Source organism: Megalops cyprinoides, chromosome 11 (genome assembly GCF_013368585.1).
Source record: "Megalops cyprinoides isolate fMegCyp1 chromosome 11, fMegCyp1.pri, whole genome shotgun sequence".
NCBI classification, from domain to species: Eukaryota; Metazoa; Chordata; class Actinopteri; order Elopiformes; family Megalopidae; genus Megalops; species Megalops cyprinoides.
Window position 1 is genome coordinate 15,348,822 of NC_050593.1, and position 21,096 is coordinate 15,369,917.

The 21,096-nt window shown below is 44.1% G+C and overlaps 1 protein-coding gene across 1 annotated transcript in view; it reads right to left on the minus strand.

Moving 5' to 3' along the window:
- The window catches only part of LOC118786290 (alpha-1,6-mannosylglycoprotein 6-beta-N-acetylglucosaminyltransferase A-like), a 69,113-nt gene extending 49,239 nt beyond the window's left edge, over window positions 1–19,874 (minus strand). The window contains exons 1-2 of the mRNA XM_036541423.1: window positions 19,634–19,874; window positions 6,968–7,141 (exon numbers count right to left, since the gene is read on the minus strand). Of these exons, the coding sequence (XP_036397316.1) occupies window positions 6,968–7,141; window positions 19,634–19,874 (415 nt within the window). The remainder of the gene's footprint in view (window positions 1–6,967; window positions 7,142–19,633) is intronic.
- Between the last annotated feature and the right edge of the window lie 1,222 nt (window positions 19,875–21,096).

Consider the following 21,096-nt stretch of genomic DNA (forward strand, 5'->3'; position numbering starts at 1 on the left):
AATTGGGCTATTGTACCCTTGGGAAAGGCACTTAACCCAGTGAATTGGGTTTTTGCCTCAATGAATATCCAGCTGTATAAATGGATTAACGTTGCAACCATATCTGATGTAAGTTGCTCTGGATAAGGGTGTCTGCTAAATGCCAATGATGTAATATAAAGGTTACTAAACATTGATTTGATGTAACTAGTTGACTAAAATTAAGGGTTTTCCCCAGTTTGTTTGAATATAAGAAGTAGCCAGGTGAGCCCAAAAAGAGACCAGGCAAACTCAGAGAGAGATGCAGGCCCAGAGCCTTCATGCATGCTTGCATTTGAGGATCCCAACTAACAGGCGTAATTATGAAATCACAGTGCCGATGCTAAGCTTATATCTTGGTTGAGATCTTAAATTTTAATGATGCAAGCTGAGCAGAATGCAGCTAAGGCTCTGTGGCAGTATGTGCACTGTTAACACTGCAATCACAGTGCCTCCAAAACTGTCTGCTCTGCTTTCTCACCAAACCCCCCCCCCCCCCCCCCCCCCACCCTCTCCTTCTCAGTGCTGCATACCAGCCCCCAGCACCAATGTGTGCTGAGAGACAGATGCGTGTGGACTGCGCTCTGCCCTCACAGTGCTGTGACTTCAGCTTGACAAACAAGACGTGAATAGCTAAGGACTGAAGAGAGATGGGCAAGGGGCATCACAGCCTGGGAAATTCCAACAGTTACCAAAGCTCCAATTTGCACATCATTGATGACCACTAGTGTAAACTTTACACACAGGGTAGGTTAGTGGAGTGGTGGGGTGGAATGATGGATGGCTGCTGCGCTCAAGGATATATTGGACACGTTCTGCTAACAAGCATTACATAATTATGTAACTTGGCAAATCCATTCCAACATTCTTTAACATAATCGTGACAACCTGCTAAATCACCAGCCAGCTGCATGTACAGACGTTGTTACGGAGAGACACACACACACACACACACACACACTCAACCAAACACACACAAACACTCTGTGTGTAATCACATCATGTTTTTTTCCCTCAGAGGCAGAGAAGACAGACAGAGAGCTTCATTACACACAGTGAAAGCGATCCACAAGCTCTATCCCATTAGTGCATTTCACTCTGGCCCTTGGGTGCGAAATCAAATTACCCACCGGCAAAAGTCTAACATGGCCCTGATTGAATCAAAATTTGAACTACATGCTACAGTAACAGACAATTACAATCAAGGCACTGAGACAGGCCTGCTCTCCAGATTAAAAACTACATCCATCTGACGAGTAAAAGGGCACTGTTGCTACATGTAGCTGTTTAGTTAGCGACTGAGAAGCAGGCCCCTCCATGCATGGAGCACATTGTTTTGAGCATGGCATTTATATACTTATATAACCCCTTGGGTGTGGCAAATAATATTTTGGGTGCAAACACTTGACTTCAGCTCATTTTGTCATACTTTGAAAGAGAGTAAACTGTTGGCAAAACACTAGAGAAATAAATGGATTTTGATTTGTGTAAGAGACACTTCAGATTGGATTGCGTCCACTGGTGATTTATGTACTGTTGTGTGGCTGACAGCACCCCTCAGCACCTGATTAGTATTGATTAGGATCACAGAGGACTACAGAAAGAGAATAACCCCTTCACCACAAGGACCCGTGCTGTTGAAAATCAGAACACAGGGCAAAAATTAGGTACTTTTCTTGATAATAGAATTAATTTAGCCATAACAAGGCAAGAGCGCTTCATTTAGGCAGTGATTAAATCATAGTGTGAAGGCAATGCTATTTTCTTCATGACATGCACATTTTACATCATATTTACATAAACACTTACTGCTGACTAAGTCACAAAAACTAAGACTGTTTTGGATTCTTTATTGAATTATGAGGCCAAGCCATTTTCTGATTTTGTTTAATGACCCTTTGCTGACTCTGTTTTCATATCAAAGAAGGGTGTAAAATTTATTCCAACTTCCCTTACAAATATTGATGCACCAGAGTTCCTGAGCCTTTTGAGACTTTTGAGGCATCAGAGCACCTCTGAGGGTCACTGAGATTTCAGAACTCATCACTCCTGGGTGACCACATTTCCAGCGATGCCATCTATTACTCAGGCAGCGATAGGCCATCCTGAGTCAAACTGGGCCATTCAGTCCACCAGCCAGCAGGCAGGGCACCTAGACTGGCCACAAATCACTGGAAGCCGAGCCAAGAGACACATCAACACCTATCAAAAAGAGTCCAGAGGGAAAACAAAACCATCAGCTGGATTTTAGGAGTTCAGAGCCGGGCTTGTCATCACCATTACATCAAGCTGTCAGTGTACAATTACATTTGAGGTAAGGGATTACGTTATGATAATAGATTACATTACGTTCGGAGTGATTGATTACCACAACACAGACACACACCCCCCGATTTTGTTGCCATCGCCTCTACTTTCAGCCCCATATAAAGCCATCAGAGACCAACGTGGCACTGGTTTCACCATTCCTGCTGTACGCTGGCTGCCTGATGGTCGCCGTTGATGGGATTTAAACATCTTTAACCTGACAAAGACGGATGGGCTTTCATCAGATCGATACCCTGCGAGTCCTGCTGAGCGGCAGAGGAGAGGAGGCCAGATGGATCCGTCAGATAAGGGGGCTCTTTGAAGGAGAAGCTCTCCTCAGGAGAAACCCCGGGTTCAAGTACCGCGCTCTCACATTACAGACCCAACGGCGGAGCCACAAAGACCCTCCCTACAGCGCGGCATGTCCCTGTGTGCCAGGTACAAGAGCCACCTGAGACGGGTGCGGGCTGCCAGGGCTGGCTGTAGAGGGGTGCCAGGACAAAGGCACCCGGCGTACCGTGAACGCCGCCAAATGAATGCCTCTCTCAGCCGTTGCAATGACGGTTAGTTCCCTTTATGTTAGTCTTTTCAAAGGAGCACATCAAGAGAAATGTGGTGCATGTCTGGTGCTCCTTCCAAACATGGCCACAGTCAATCCACTGAAGTCCTTCTTTGGTTGTTTATGTGGTTAACCCTCTCCCAAGCACTCTGGATGCTGGCAACAAAAGAGAGCTGAAATGCTCCATTGGGGATGTAATAACTGCCACATTTCAGTGTTCCATATAAGGGATACAGAGGTTAAACTGAGAGCAGAGCTCTCTGTAGGAGAGGCATTCTAGATATTGCAACCAATAAAATCAGAGGGACAAAGCTATGCTGTGGCCATTTCTGCCACACGTTGAATTATTGGAGGCTTTCGGATACAATAGTGTCCATTCAGAGGCTCAGAGAGAAACGCTCTCACAGTACTGCTGTGGGTTTATCTTCAAACAACAAAAATGCTTCATGTCATAAATGATCTGTTGGAGTTCTGAACTCAAAACCCTGCCTTCTCACAAAATGAGAAATAACATTTGCAAGTAAATGAATTTTGAGGGTCTAGACTTTTCGTTTTAAAAGGAACAGTCTCTTTTGAAACATCTTCTAAAACATTACATTTTAAAGTACAAAAAAACTTCATGTCATTATGTACTTAAATGGTGAAGAATAAAATCAGACCAGAAAAGAACACTTAAACTACAGCACCAACAATTTCATGACTACAATAGCCATTTACAATACTACAAAAGCCAAAAAATAATAAAACAAAATGGACAAAAAGAATGAAATACTTCTGTTCAAAAGCTTGCTTTGGATAACTAAAGCTTTCAGATGATTTTTGGTCTCAACAATTTGCATTCCCAATAATACTAAAATATAGTCAGATATGTTAAGCCTTCCTTTCTGCCTGCATTTCGAGAAGTATAAATGAATAATTGCTGCACATTAATAATTCTGACTTTTAATGCAAGCTGTGGTGGAAACCTATGCAATCAATCTTTCTTAAGAAACACAGGGAAATAAAAATTCAATTGGGCCCCTGCTGGCCCCTACCACATGGCTGTTCTGTAGAAGTTATTTGAGTAGAGTGTAACCACTAAATATCTTTGCCTATCAAGTCACTGTCAAAATAGTTCCTTAGGGGCTTAACTAGTTCTGAATCTTTAAACAGACGCAGTAGACCTTGAGAACACTGGTAAAAAGGAGTGCAAAGCCTCTAGGCTGGATTTCCCCAGTCTTCCTTTAGCATTACATGAGCTGAAAAGGATATCAACCCATAAGTGTTTGTTACCATGCACAGAGCACCCGGCATTTCAATCGGAGACCAGAGTTCTCGTATGTCATGAAGCTTCCGAGCCCCGCTGGTGCAGGGCTGGATCCAGGAGCTGTTGAGCTGCATCCTGAATGATTACTCAGAGGGTTGTAGCATCAGCTGGTGCTGCAGCAGGGTGCCGGTGAAGGGGGAGATCTGACCAGGCCTGACTTGTTTGCCGCTCATCTGAGGCGCTGCTCTAGTGGCCTCTCTATCATAGCGCGCTACTTCAGAAACACGCTGCCGGACGGCACGCTGCAGGAGGACACGCTTTTGGGATGATGATGCGCCACTCTTTGGGCGGCCTGCTACAACCCGATACCGCTCCTTCCGTCACCGAGCGTGCCCCACCGCGCTGTCCTGATCCTATCTCTGTAATTGCTTTCCAGACGTTGGCCCGGGAAGTGTGGCACTTCAGATGGCAGGGATAGACGGCACGGGAGAAATGTCAGCGACTCTCCAAACTGATGCCGCCATGCGCCACTTCACCCTGCCCCTGTGAAAGCCTGCTCTTCAGGCGGGGGGGGGGGGGGGGGTGTTACTCCTTTCAGTTCACATTCCAAGCTCTGAGACTCTGAGTATTGGCTAAGTCAGTTGCTGTAGTGTAGTGCTCTTCACTCGATTACTTCATATTTGTCACTGCCAGACTTGTACTTCCCACAGCAAGTGCTGGGATGTTTAAATGAAGACTGAAATTACTTTCAGAAGCTCATGCAATGGAACAGGAGGGTGATACTTTCTGAATCGTAATCTTTTAAATATATCAAATGGCTCTGGTTGCATTACACAGACGTGGAACAAGAAGTCCTTGGGTATTTTCAGCACAGACGATGATACAGCATCGATTTACTGTGACCCCTCATCTCATATTCTTGGTGTGGCTGGAAGTTTTGATCATACAAAATTTATGCAGCGAGCTGATAATAAAAATCCAATTGTTTCGATGACAGGGGCTGAATCATAAAGAAGGGAAAAGTTCCTACTGTGGTCATTCCAGTAAGTAACTCAATAATCATAATTTAATTTCAATTGAATTGCACTTGAACAAAAGAAATCCCCATTCAAAAGGCTCAAAACTTCCACCACCGACTGAAACTCAGTCCCCAGGTCCCAAAACAACAAGCCTTTTCATTTTCTCAGCTGCAAATTCATCATGTTAAAAAAAACGGTGGGGAAAATCAATAAGAGCTAATAAAAAGGAGTATGTTGCACAAATGAGATTCCTCGTTTGTGTTATGAAGGGCCTGTGGTCTTTTAAAAGAGCTGTCTGTGCTCCGGCAGAGACAGAGCGCCCTTTGCAAACCGGAGTTTTTTTTTGTGTGAAGGTAGGAGAGTCATTAAGCTATTGGAGCTTGGCAGTGTGGTGACTGGGGAAGAATAGAGCCGTGTAAATGTAGCCTCTGGAAAGCTGGAGTGCACCATCCAGTGAAACGCCACAGCGCACTGGGTGACTCTACAAGCATTTATACAGGAGTGGAGCTATATCCGCCAGCGAGAAAATAGCACATCAGAGTCTTTCTTCCACCACCATACTATCAATCCAGTTCCTACAATTGAAACCAATCTGGATAATGTGTAATGGAGTAGCACATTATGTTAGACGTTCTGTCTACCAAACATACACATAGACCGTCTGCCTAGCTAAGGATATCTGGCGTGGCTTTCAGTTAAAACAATGACAGTTAATGAGATGTCCTGCTGGTATCAACAGCTCTCTTGCAATGCAAGCAATCCCTTGTGTGCACGTCTTGCTGCTGATTCGCATTGTGTTGTTGTTGTGTGAGATGTGCAGAGCTGATTAGTGACCTCCCTGCTCTGACGGCCATTTCCTGGCTCTAATCAGGGCCAGAGGAGAACACAGCTGGAGCGGCCCACCCCGCCTTCCCAGCATTCCACGCACTCAGAGTCAGCCTGCTGTACTGGATTCTGTGGACCGAGAGGCAAGCCAGGCCAGCGCTTGATTACCGACCTGAGGCAACGGCACCGCTGCCTTGGAAACAGGCCGCCTCTCCGAGGGAAATCCCGTCCCAAGAATTCCAGTTAAGCGCGCGTCAGGTGCTCAGAGTGAATCATTAAAAACACAAAGTAACAAAGGACGAGTGGAGTCTGGGAGAGCTAATGCTTCCCATAATCCCCCGGCATTCCGTTAATTGCTGGGGGGAGGTGCGGAATGCCTTGCTATGTGTGTGCTCCTGACGTTCTCTATGTCTAGTGACCTCACACTAATAAGCAGGTGTGTAGACATGGTAAGAGAGACACAAATCTCCAGGTGAGCTGTTCAGTCAGTTCCTCTCATTCCAGATGTTCAGTAGTGCTGACACTGTAAACAGGCCTATTATAACATCACAAAAGGCATTCATATATTGTCTACTTTAAGCAGATTTGAATATCCCATAATGGATTTTGTCACATGCAGAACATGCAAAACAGGACATACAGCTTGTAATTCGCTTTGGATAAAAGTGTCTGCCAGATGAATAAATGTAATTTAAGGCAGTGTTTCTCAATCCTACTCCTGGAGGCCCCCTGCTCCGCACGTTTTCCATCTTTCCCTGCTCCACCTACCTGACTGAACCCATCAGTGGCACTTTTGATTAGCTGAGCACACCTGATTTGTCAAGCAGCAAGGATAGATAGAAGATATGCAGGACAGGGGGCCTCCAGGAGTAGGATTGAGAAACACTGATTTTAGGTACAGTGCACTGCCCCAGGCAGGAGGACAGGCTTTGTGGGCTCCAGAGGCGTCATTACGATGAATGACAACTGAGAGAGAAAGCGACCGCTGCCCACCTGCCACGTTGACCTTCTCGGCGTTGCCGGCGCTGGGCACGGTGGTGCCGCTGCCCGTGCCGTTGGTCAGGTTGCCGCCCGTGCCGTTGTAGATGATGTTGTCCACCTTGGACTCCAGCTTTCCCAGGCGCAGCAGGATGTTGTCTAGGAGCACGGCCAGCGTCTTCTTCAGGTCTGCAGGAGAGGGAAGCGCGGAGCAGCGCGGGTTAGTAAGATATACGTCAGTGTTATCTTCCATTTTACATTGCCAGCTTTTTCCCTGTGTCATGTTCCCACAGTGCTTTCATTCCCATGTGATGGCTTTGTAAAGGAGAATGCTAAGACTGTAAGACTGAAACAGCTATTTCACAGTGCGCAAGTGTGCAAACGTCCATTTAACAATGCTTTTGCTATTGTAAAACAGTTTCGAACACATAATGCTTCTCATCCTTGACCTGAGTGGCCAGGTACATGTTTTTCTAAATGCATGACACTTATGAGTGGCGTGAGTGTCAACCAGAGAGGATATGTACAGGTCTGCCTGCAAGATCACATTAGCACATCACATTACACAATACGAAATAGTGGGACGAATGTATGAACAGAGACGCAAATCACGGCATGAGCCATCTGCCTCCTTGTCTAGTTCTGCTTGTCCTTTTTTAGTGAGGCTCCATTTTATCAGCTCACGGCCTAATCAGCAGACAGGGCCACAAACCATTTTTCTGTGCCTTCAGGAACTGAAACAATAAGGATTCATCATCATGTTCCTTAAAACCAGCTACAGTAGTTCCATTTATGCTTTGAATTGTGTACAGATAGGGCCTTTAAATCTAGCCAATTGGGAGTGGGAGTAGTTTTCTACTTTGATTTAAAACCCTTCAGGAAACAAAAATAAAAATCTTTTTAAACACATGACGACTTTTTACGAGCCTTTCGGGTAGCTCAGGACCCCCACGCCATGACGGACGGTGTATTTGGATGGGTATTTGGAGGAGTCAAATCTTTAGATTTTCTCAGTACCACTACCATTAGCTTACTGAGCTACAAAACCGGCACTAAGCTGTGAACAGTCATTTCTATGTGACCCTCCCCTGGTGCAAGGACGCAGTTCGGGTTGCTGCCGTGTTGCTATAGTTACCCTGGGGACACACAAACATTGCAGAAGCAGTCCTGTCCGTCAAGCTGAGGAGCTGTTCCTCCCTTCCTACTGCCCATCAAGCTATGGAGATGAACTCTGTCCCTCCCCTCCCCTCCACAGCCTCGGCACAAGGACATTGTCCGCACTGATACAGTACATTTTCTCCAGCTGCACTCACAATGGACAACTGATGTGGGCATTCCGGCAAACCTGACTTGGAAGTCAATGGACTTAATATGGCTGGCTGTCAGCTAGCTTCTTTTTCAAATGACCTTTCTTTGCCCAATTTAGCTTAATTTAGGCAAATTAGTGAGTGCGTTGCTCGTGGAAGAACAGGCCAACCGCAGCGCGGTGCAGAGGAGAGGCATCCCTCCTGCAGCGTGGCGGGAGACGCCCATTCCTCAGCAGTTGACACGTTTGCCGCGTTGCCCTCGCTCCCCTGCCGTGCGGCTCCGAGACAGATGACAGCCTCCCTGTCGCCGCGCTCCCCTGGACAGATGGCGTTGTCGTGCAGGACTGCCCGGATCCCCAGTGTCCACTGCGCTCCGTTTCATTACTGCTTGTGCGCTGGCACTGCGGACGAACCAGACGGTGTCGGCAACGGCAGCGTCCAAATGGTGTGGAGAGCGCTGACATACAGATGGGCCCGAAAGACGGGGAAGGGAAAGACGGCAATCTGGGTTGTTTATCGCTATTTCAGTAGGAACGCAGCTCGCTGCCCTGTCTCCAGTAATCCTATGTTATGAGCTCGACTTTATGTACGCCTCTGCCATGTGACTGGTTTGACCAATGCCCTCCTCCATCACAGGGAATCGCTGGTTTCATGTGTCAGTCTCAGCATTTTCATTACCTTCTCTCCGAGTGCTGCCAACATTCAATAAATCTTACTTTCCATCTAAAATAGCCCACTGTATCATTCGGCTTCATCACTGTGATATCTTAAGTAACTTAAAAGAACAATTATCATTCCAAGACTAATTGTTTTTGGGTGACACCCCTATAAAAATGTAAAAAAGGAATAAAAATAAAATTAGTTTAAATAATAAATAACAATTAGATTAATAAACAGACTAATATTGATAACTAATTAATAAGTCTAATAATAGCTTTCTAAATAATGAGTCTAATACATAATTAGATTGAATAATAAATTAAATTAAGTAATAAAATAAACAATAACAATAACAATAATAATATGATAAAAATGTGCATTTTTTTGAGCAACTCAGTTCAATATCCATGGAAGAGAACAGAAACTTCTGCATTCTGCATTTGGCCCTTTGGTCTTTCGATTTGAAACTCTGCCGTGTAAACAGGCGTGAAACGATTTCAATACTGCGTTTCATTGATCCGAATGAGCCCTGCCCGCCAAGAAATGTCCCGGGCCGTTTCTCACCGACATGCCGAGCTGAACGCGAAGACGCTTCCAGAGGACCGTGCACGCAGGCCGCCCGGCAAGCATGTCAGGCGACATGGCATTTTAAAAAAAAAAAAAACCCATTCTTCCGGCCTCTGTTACATTGAACATGTCGTGTCCCATCATGTCAGCGGTATCTGAAAAGGGGCCCGCGGACCCCCCGCGACATGTTGCGTGCGGCGGGAGCGCTCGCCTGCTCCGCCCTGCTCTCCGCCTCGCTCTCAGGGCCAGGAGAAGCAGATGCCTGGAGCAGCGAGAGACGACAAGGAGGAAATCAACTGGAAAGCTGGAGTGGCTGCCAGGGCATCAGGCTGAACATAATTACAGACAATAAGGTCGGCACTCAGACAATGTCACGCTCGGCGCTCTCTCCCACCGCCCGTCGGCACAGAAAGAGTGAAATTAATAAGGGGGGAGGGGGTGCGCGCACCATACAGACCTCACACTCCCCTTGCACCTCACATATTTACCCAATGTCTGTGCCGTAGTTGGTCGGCCTGCCAGAGCTGATTTGGATGGAAATCTCTCGCTGAGGCGATCACGTTTACCCACAAGTATTAATGAATAGGTTAAGACTGATATTGCACTGCAGGTGAATAAATACCTCCCTACTTGAATGCAAATTAAATATGGTTGTGTGTGCTTCATGCATTGAGGAAAAGCTAAAAAAAAATCAGCATTCATGTGTGTTATGCTGGAAACACAAACTCGAAACTGGAATTTGCCGCAAAAGGACATGCTGGTTAAGGCTGAAAGCAGAGGCTATTGATGAGTTGGTAAGAAATACATGGGTGTAATCTTCCATTTTAAATCGGCCGTTGCTTTTCCTGCATCATGTTCCCACAGTGCTTTCATTCCCATGCGGTGGCTTTGTAAAGGAGAAAGGCAGGACAGCATCTGTGTTTTGAAACATCTATATAACAGTCTTTAAGTGTTGGAACATCTATTTAGCTGTTTTTCCTACTGTAGAAGAATTTCTAACTTGAACACTGTCATGCTTTTCAGCCTTGACCTGAGTAGCATTGTTGGGTACACATTTCTCTAAATGCAAGTAGCTTGTGAGTGGTGCCAGTGTCAAGCAGTGTCACAGAGAGGGTATGTACAGGTCTGCCTGCAAGACCACATTACACAACATGAAACAGTGGGACAAACGTATGAAACAGCGATGCAAATCACAACACCAGCCAGCTGCCTCCTCGCGTAGTTCTGCTTTCTCTTTATTAGAGAGATTCCATGGATGATATCAAAGGGCAGACAGGTCAATTCCAATGAGGAAAGAGACATACATCATGTACTCTATGTGCCAGAAACAAGACACAGTGCATAGCAGAAGACAAGCAGGAGATGAGGAGAGCAGCCCACTTTAGCCCTGTCCAGTAAGCTGCTCTCAGATTTAACCTTGCAAATAGGTCTCACTTCTATGCCTACTGAACCAGCAAATGCACTGCTTTGGACTTTAGAGACTTTGGAGATTTGGAGAATACTCCACCAACCAGACTCTGAGTAAAGAGTGTCCTGCTCTGTATTTTCTCTCCCTGCCCATGTTGATCCAGGTATTGACACCGACAGCACATTGGTATGCAAAGGTTCGTCGCTGTCGGAATCCAGCATCCCTTTTGTGTAAAACAATCTCATTCATTCAGAACAACGGGCATTGAGCGATTTGAGAAATGTCACTTCCATTATTATTAAACCAGCAGACAAAGGCAAAGCAGTCACAGCCCAAAGAATGCACTGAATACAAAGCAGAGGCCTCACACCAATTAAACTACCCACTCTCTTTTACAAGAAATTATCTCCCACTCCCAGTAAAACTACGAAAGATGTAGCTGACCAGAACTTAAAGCTGTAGTCAGATCTCTAAGAGAGAATGCATGTTTCCTGTAAGAGAAAATAGATCTGCTCCAGCATTTTATATGGTTCCACAAAGTTCAAAAATGAGAGGTCCTGTCTCAGACTCACCTGTGGTCTTACACACCTCACTGCCATTTTCACAGTTTGTAGACTGGTTTGGAAAAAAATCAGAACACAGGGCTCCCAATTAGCTCAGTGCACTCAAATTATGTGCAAGCTGAGCACCACAGCCTGGGTTCAATCTGCGCCGCGTCATCAGACGATGACGATTATGCCTATGAGCCCACAGTGGCAGAATAAATTGGCCAGGAACAGGGATGGGCATGCCGACAGGAGCTGCTCTTCCTGCCCCTCTCGTCGACACTGAATCATCAGGCGCCTGCAAGGAGCTCGGATGACGTGAGCGAAGCTCCATCCCTCAATAGTGCGCTTAGGTCACTGCAGTGCTCCAGATCCCTCGCAGTCTGAAAAATACCTCTGTCGATGTGCGAGCGTATCAGAGGATTGCGTTCACTGTGAACCGCATCCCTGCATGAATCCACTGGACGTCACAGTGAAAGATTACTATGAACAATATTCCAAAAAAGAGGGAAGGGGTGCATTAAGTGGGGAAGAGGGGAAAAAAAGCAAACACAAAACATCTCTAGGCCCACAGTTGCCATACTTGTATACAGTGGAATGTACACTTAGCATATGGCCTCACACAGTATGCTTCTAAGCGCAGTGTGATGTCAGAAGAATCGAGTGCCAAGTGTATTAGTACACATAAATGAATTCTATATCTATTCTTTTTGGTGTGCTCATTTTAGCGTTTGGCATTTTATGCATAAAGTTATATACTTTTTTATTTCGTCCAAAAAACATTTATGTACGAAATCACATTATGTGTCTGACACGGATCAAGGATTTTACACCCATTATCTGCATTAACACAAATGTTTGGGCAACTGACATCAAAAACATCAAACCACTTATATGAGCAATCAGAGGAGAGAACAATCTCCACACCAGTGTGTGAAATGGACGCAGATGCACGGTATTTCAACAACACTGTTTTGTACGTTGTGCAAAAAAGTGATGTGGAAGATGGATTCCTATACGGAGGATGCAGAAAGCTACCAGTGAAAATGGCATACGGTTATGATTTAAATAGACACCATTCAGGTGCATCACAATAATCTTGCTGAAACACAGGCACATTTACAAAAACAGGCTGACACCCAAGGCAAGCATGTGCATCTTGCATATAACAGTCATATCACATGCATTTAATATTCCACAGTAACAAGGACTTTCACATAAAACAGTTTGATAACCAATAGCAAGAACATGTCTTTTTGAATGCAACTGCAAATCAGGGACAAATCAAATCATACATGAAACATGCCAACAAGATATGCACAGGAGCTCCAACGGCATGGCCCTGCCCACTGCAAGGCTATGGTAACGTGAGACAGCCCATTGCATGACTATGGTAATGAGAATTCATTTAAGAGTATTTCCTTGTCATCTCAAGTAATATCACATGCACAAGACAACCACTTCAACACTTTACAACTTGTCCAACAACACCTACATTATTGTCTAACCAGAACCTGACATTCAGGCATTCTTTCCACTCAAGTGCGATGACAGATCATATTTCAAAAGAAGTTTTATGACTTCACTCCTCAACTAAGGGAGAAAATCAAAACGATATTAGAATTTCAGATAATTAGAGAACGTAAGAATGGGGGCTTTAATTGGAAATTATAAGGTACAATTGCTTATATTTCCCTGTGATGTAGATATTGACACCTTGAATAACACAATGTACACTACCTCACTGCCATCTGTCACATCTGAAAAGCGTGATGTTGATTAACAACTACATGGATATAGTGTGGAATATACACCATGCTTTTCCTGTTCCTTCAACATAGTCCTTTCTACATAAAATGAAATTATTTGCAGTAAAATCCCCCGCACTTGGTTGACATATAAACTCTTTCATCATTCTACACTACACTTAGGTTCTACTGCCGTATCATGCATTTAAACCCTGACCTGTGACTGTATAATAGTTGGCACAGGGAGCATAATGTGCACTTCAGTGGGCTTCCAGAAAGGTCAGTTTCACAGGCACCATGACGTACCGATATAAAGCCATTAATCCTAAAAGTCACGGCCAACGTCTCTCTTTGCATCTGACAGATAGTGGTACTCGTGCTGTGGAAAAAGCACTACCGTAACACACTCAAAGCTATTTTAGATTATTTTACACTAAACGGCTTGTTCAGAGGGAAGAGGTTTTTCATGAACACCTCCACTAATTGCTCTCTTCTAAGGTGATTCATGTTCATCAAAAAATGTATGAGTAAAAGCCAGGGCTGTGAACCACATAATAATCCTAGATTGAACGCCCCAGCACATTTAACCCTAGAGCTCCATAATAATCCCAGATTGGAAGGTACAGAGATTTTAACCCAAGTGCTCCATAATAATCCTAGATTGGAAGACACAGAGATTTTAACCGTAGAGTTCCATTGCTGGTATCAGCTTATATACAAAGACAAGAAGAATGTGGAGGGCTTCTGGAATCAGGGGGAAAGTTATTCCAGCATGATAAACCTAACATTCAGTATGTCAAGGTTCCTATTTACTAGCTTTTGCAGTATTGCAAACTCACCACACTCACCACTCTTCAGATGAGGAATGCACTACCTTATGTGTTTGAGTGTTGACTGTGCATAAGGCTTCACACATGCAATCATAAATTAATCACAAACTGTAATGAGGTTTATCACATGGGGATTTTTTCTTGGGCCTTTCTCTTACGCCTTTTCTTGGGCCTTTCTCTTACACACACACACACACACACGTGTGTGTGTGAAAGGACTATGCCAGGATCAAAAAGAAAAATCAAAATCAGAATCGAAAAAATGGAAAAAGCCAAATTGTATTGCTTTTGGTTAGATATTTTTCAGAACTGAAAAATATCTAATTCATTAAGAAAAAAGGTCTATTGTATGGAGGATTAAATTTATCAGCATGAAAATGTATAATTACATACATTAAATACTAAAGACAAAAATAAATATATCTAGATGGAAATACATACAACAGAATAACCAGAGGTACTCATCTGTATCTGCATATTTAATGATGGTTAAAATAATCTTACAGGGACTTCTAAATGAATGATTTTACAAATTCAACTCTCCAGTTGTGCCCAATCAATATTTTTGGCCCCTAACCCTGATGTTAACATCAACTCAAACTCTGGGTTTACACATTTTCATGTCTGTAAAAATGAAAAGAAGCCAATGAGTAACCACAGTCACAAAGAACAGTATGAATGAAATGAACTGTAGGCTTATGCAACATTAATTTGAAAAAGGAGGGTGGAAATGCGGCATTAACAAACAAGTTAGAGACTTCACGATAATGTCCATTGTTAACTTTAAAGCCAAGGTTAAACAGAAACACTGTGTCCACAAGCTGTGATTTTAAAAATGGCCTTAGCTTGTTCAGGTCTGATACTGTCACAATGCTTAAAACATTCCAAGTGCACAATCTCTGTGGCACAAGAAGCGATTTCACCTCCAGCGTCATCAGCCTGAGAGCTAACAGGTTTCTCCAGGGCTGGTATTTGCCGACAACACAATTCAACACAGTCTCTTCTCTCACTCTTCTCTCTCTTTTCATGTTTCCAGTTATAGAGACATTAGCAAGATGGTCTTGAATACTTTCCTTCCTCTATTAATGTTTCCAATTCTGCTGGTTGGTATTTTGCCTTCCACTGCCATGTTATTGTTTGTTCGCAAGTTGAATGTGTTACAAGTTCACAGACTAAGACAGCATGCGATCGTAGGAGGTGTGCAACTGAAGTCCAGTGATGGCTGCTGTTTGCACCTAAAGCCTTTTTTATTATTACTCTTTAATAAATGCTCCCCAAACATGAAATTATTTCCACCTGTAATCTCAGGAACAATGTGCAGTCATTTGCGCTCCGGTTAATAAACGCCATTAAGTACTGACATGCTTATCAATACTTAATTCAAAGGGATAGAGTGTTCCCTCTGTAGACTCTACCTAATTCATTTGAATTTAAAAAAAAATTAGCCCGAAGTCACATTCTTAATCAATCATGTCAAAAAGTCCTTCTGGGTGACATGTTGTGTCTTCTTTCAATGAACACTGAGCATTTTTGGCTGTTTAATTTACTGCAGTCATAATGTGCTGTGTCAAGACCAAAAAGACTCTTAAATGAAAATAATGATAATCATGTTTTTTTCACTTCAGCCAGGTATTAAAGCATTGTACACATCTATACAGTGCTGTTCTGAAAGGAGAAATCCACAGTGTTTAATTAAAGACATTAACTTTTATGTGTTATAAATCAATACAAAAAAAAGGTTGAGCATTTCCATTCCAGAACTGACATGGTATACAATCCACAATGTGGAATAACATGCCACACGGTGCTAATGTCCTGTGTTGTTGCCTGGACAACTCCTACAGGATTTTCATTTGCTCAGAATGAGAGTGACAGATGGGGAATCTCTGATTCCTTAATTCCGAGAAATCCATAATTTTTATGCTACTGCAGCCTGGCTTTATCTGGTGGCTTTTATTAATATTGCATATCAAAAAAGCACGAGTCCTACATCATGCAATTTCTAGACTCTCTGATGCATTCATCTGACTAAGCCTCAACACGTCCAAATGACGGTGGTTTTATTATTTATACAGGACTCTATACTGAGCATGCTTGCGGGACACTCATGGCTGCCAATGTGCACAAGTCACTTCAGTAATGTTGACTGTGGTCAGTGCTGCTGTGACAGGGGATGACTTGACTGGCTAATGACTGACAAATTGATGTCCCTCTTGAGACGTGGGCTCCGGGGGTGAATTATGCCTTTCTGCTCATTCTGTCTCCCTCGTTCCATCCTCAGCTCTGCCTCTCACTTCTCACTTTTTTTGCGGTCCATGCTTCCCTGCAATGCAGCAGGGTCATTCTTGCCACCCGGAGTTATTGCTGAACTAAGACAGCGCGGCAAAGCACCACTGCTCAGCTGCTCTATGTCATTCACTCTGCAGAGTTACCCTCGACATGTGCTTTCTAACTAATGGGGCAACACGTCCAGGCTCATCCACTGCTGACATAGATGTTATATAGCTTTTTTTGCTAACAGGTAATAAGACCTTCTGCTATGCCATAAAAATATGTTACAATGAATTGCATCATATTCTTGTATTTTCGCAATACATTGCATACATTTCAGTACATACATGGTCACATCTTATAATATTAACATCACACCATGCATCTAAAGATGTGAGAGAATAGGTAAGTATAGATTACTGGTCTTTTGGTCTTTTATGAAGCAATGTTGGGACCTGCAGATGGAGCAGGACAAGTGATGCTATGTTATAGATCTACCACGCGTTAGCCTTATCCTTCTGCCTCTCTCTCTGCTTTAATCTCCACCTTATCCCAGATACAGACATCACCAGTGGGTGCTGGATCCCAGCCACAGCAGCCCTGGCTTTGTGTGTTTCTGGCTGAGGCAGAGGTGGTAAATTCCAGCCTGCTGGGCACAGATGAATGACCAGCAGACAATAGGCCAGGACAGCGGCTCTGACGCTAGCAGTAATCAGAGAGCTAGCTACTGACTCCCAGCACTTTCCAAGGGTCAGGGAAGGAAAGATCACATCACATCATGTGCTCTCCCACGATAAAAAATAAACATGGTTTCCATGACGAAACAGTGAGGTTTCTCCCTTCAGGGGATTAAAAATTAAAAGTTGTAAGGGCTGAATGCGGCCCGCTGTGTTGGGCCAGAGCAATGTTTTTGGACTTGCTGAAGTGCTGCCAGAGTGCAGCCATCACTAACGCTGCCATTCCCTGTTAACTGAGCTTAACAGACAAAAGTCCTTGCAGTGACCTTCATGAAAGTTAAGCAAGTTAGAAGCCATCATTCCTCTATGTTCTCTCTGAAGGGGAAAGAGTTTGTACAATGTGTTCAATGTTTAATACACTTTCGCTGAACTGCCAGAATAATTGAGGGGGAAAGTGTTTTATTTAACTTGGTCTCCTACTTAAATACTGGATGTGTACTCTAAGATTTATTATCCACGCTTTCGCTCTGTACAGTCACAGCCAAATATGTGTGCAGACAACCATTACCCAAGATGTAATTTTATTTTCCTCTTAACGTTTGATTTCTTTCCTTTTAAAACAATAAAACAGTGTTTTCCTAGTACTGTGATTCTTTCTACTGCCAAATGTTTACTTAATATAATATTTAATTCATGTGCTCCTCATTTTAGGGGCATTTACTGAGAGCAAAAAGGAAATCATCTATCTCTTAACCGAATTAATGTCACGACAAGACAAATCCCATATCCCCAAGAAGGACAGAAAGCCCCTGTCCTGCCACTCTATCCTACCAGGAACATAAATACAAAGGAGAAAAATGACCTCAATTTAATTTCAGATTGCAGGACGGAAACTGCATAATGGCATATCAAATCCACAATCTGCAGTACAGCCGTGCCTTCGAAGGCTCTAATGGCTATAAAAAGAAGACCTCTTTGAACCCTGGGTCCCGGCTCAGAAACATCGCTGATGGGACTTTCCTGAGCAAACAGGAGGAAATCCATCAACAGAATCCATCTACAGAACTCCTGCGGTCTTACCACAAATGCATGCACTCACACATGTCCAGATGGTACAGTGGGAATATGGATGAGATATGTCATAACCCAGAGACATATGCCTGACTTCTGCAGTAAGGTAAAGCAGTACAGCAGTAGCTTCTTTTTCCTTTGCCTTGTGAATTTTGCAAGTGTAAACTAATTTCATGCTTCTCATGCTTTTCATGCATTTGTGAAGATAATTGTCATTGTGATTAAAATCTAAATGATTATAATCATTACACAAATCTGGGACAATGGAGGCTGCGTTCTGACTGCTCTGCTTCGTAACCTGACCAGCACAGGGTAACTGAGTACTGACCTGTTGAACTCACCAGACAGACGTTCTCCACAATCAAAGGCTTTTCACAGCAAATGCCTCCAAATCCATCATAAATGTTTCAGACAGACCTTAAGGGGTACAAGAGCAGCTAAACACTCCTCCTTCAGCGCTGCGCTTTGGAGTTCTGCCAGTTTTGTGGAACGTACATCTCTGGTGATTGAGACACAAGAGGTCTAAGGCGAGATGCTCCATGCATATAAATGGCAAATCATATCAAGTGTCGCTTTACTACAGAGTTTCTCACCTCAATGTCAGCTCAGGGACGCATTTATGCCTGTCATTTCATAGCGTTGAGCCTCTGCTTAGTTACACTTGCAGAATCAATACTGATTGCACAGTCCTCACAAAACCTCTCAATGAACAAATAGGACTATTTGCTGCATGAATGACTTATCGATGGTGATTTACAGAGTTTTTTTTTTTAGGTATTTGGCATGATGCAGCTGCCTCAGCATTTACCTTGACTCTGGTGCTGTTTGAGCACATAAGCAAAATCAATAACCATTTCAAATATACAGAAATAAGTCATTTGTCATGAATGGCTTTTTATCGAATGGTTGCTCTTTGAGAGGCATCCTGTAACTCACTGATATTTCTTTATCTGATGGATTCAAAAGAGTGTTTGTTAAAGGCGGTCTAATAGCGGTTAGAAACAGTGCGTTATTTTCTCGACTTCTCTTTCCCTCTCCACAAACACGACCTGTGCCGCCACAGCTGCACACCAGAGTCGGATAAAGGCTTAAAATAAAGAGGCCCTCCATTAATAATCCATCGCCATGTCAGAACATGTATGGCAATACTGTGTTTCCTCTGATCGCAGAGGTGCCGGTATGCATATCGGGCGTACTGTACGCAGCCTCTGCCTCAGTGCTTTGCTTTTAACCCATTCCCCTGTGCTTCCAGGTCCCTCTGAAATCACATTATTGCTCCACGGTAACATGCATTAAACAAAAAAAAAAGAAAAACAATACTTAAAATGGACTTTTTGAAGTGAATGGCATGTTTTTCATTTGCTGTACTCACTAAAAGAACTCTTCCTTAAAGGCATGCATTATGGCAGGTGAAGAAAACTCTGACTATTCAGGCATTCACACTGATTTTTTTTCTCAAAAAAGAAGAAAAAAGAATAAAGTCTACGCTGCCCACTGCCAGATTTAAGTGAAAAACACCTCATAATGGGTAAGCAGCTAGTGTATAAAGGCCTGTGATGGAGGCCCATTACGAATGTCTGGTACAGGCTCCACTCACCATAAGCGGTCATGGTCCCCACGTAGGGCCCGTCCATCACGTTCTGGTTCTCCTCGGCCAGGGCCTTGATGTAGCGCTTGCTGAGGTCCAGGATCTGCTGCCGCAGGGCGGTGCTGCTCTCGTGCGTGGCGCGCTGCTGGATGGTGAAGTGCAGCAGCATCATGCCCCAGATGAAGCCGAAGCTCACCAGAAAGAAGCCCAGCTTCTGGGAGGACAGCTTCCACAGGTACACAGAGCCCATGGCGGGGGGGCCAGCGGAGAGCAGGCGCTGTGGGTGTGTGTGCTTGGAGGGAGGGTGGGGGGGGGGGGGGTGGGCTTCAGGAGGCCAGTCGGCTCATGGCGCGGGAGTGCGTGCGGGGCTCTCTCCTCAGCAGCACAGCCTCCGTCTCAGACCCATCCTGATCCGTCACTCACATCTGGGCCCGACGCGCTGTGTCATTCCTGAAACAGATGCGCACATACAGACTGCTGTCACGCACACACCCCCGGCTTCACGGCACCAGCCCTGCTCCTGCTTCTTAAAATGGACGCACTCCTCTCAGCTTTAATGATGACATAATTTACAGGTGCCACAATGGCAGCTTCTCCAATGGGCTCCTGCACACGGCACACAGCGTCTGAAATGAGGGAGCGTTTCACACCTACAGTGATTTAGTGAGCTGCTTTATTGGAGATGTCTGAATCCACTTACAGTTCGAGAAGTAAGTTGTTCTCAGGAATGAGGAACAGCTCTTTTTCTGTGAATGCCTTCCTTTGTCAGATGTAAATGAGGGAAAACCCACCGATGATTTAGCAGGATTAAAGTGAAATTGAATTGTGACATTTTCCTCTGGGAAAAAAACTCACATCAACTCATCCCTGCCTCATCTATCTTGATTTCACTCTTTGCCGCTCGTCACTGTTCAGTGTTAGCTCAGGTGGGTTAGTTCAGCCTTAAAATATTTTCTTCCAGGCAGGGCGAAATGAATCATTCTATTTCATGACAGTAAAAAAAAAAAGTTTTATAGATGCTAGTTATCAGCATGTTACTGTGTGGCTGTTGCCTATCATTTGCCTTTTATCTTTGAGGAAACTCATTATTCTCTCACCCTCATTATTTTACTGAGAATACAGTGGCAGTGACCTGGAGTGGCAGATTTCACATACACAGTACTCATAGAGTCCACCAATTTGCCACCTGCCACTCAGCATGACCCCTGGTCTCTCTGCAAGTGCCACAAGGCCTCTCCATTTTGTTATGTTTTAGCTTGGCTTTTCTATAACCCACCAACACACTCATGTCCCACCACCATCTCCATCTAGTAGCTACTGGTCAAAGCTCTGGTGCTGGCCTACTGGGCAGCAAAAGGTGTAGATCCTGCTTGCCTGCAGGCTATCATCAAACCCTACACCCAATAGTTTCCCCGCTACAGAGTTTCCTAAATCCAGACTCGGGTCTTGCCTAGCGTTATTACCTTTTACTC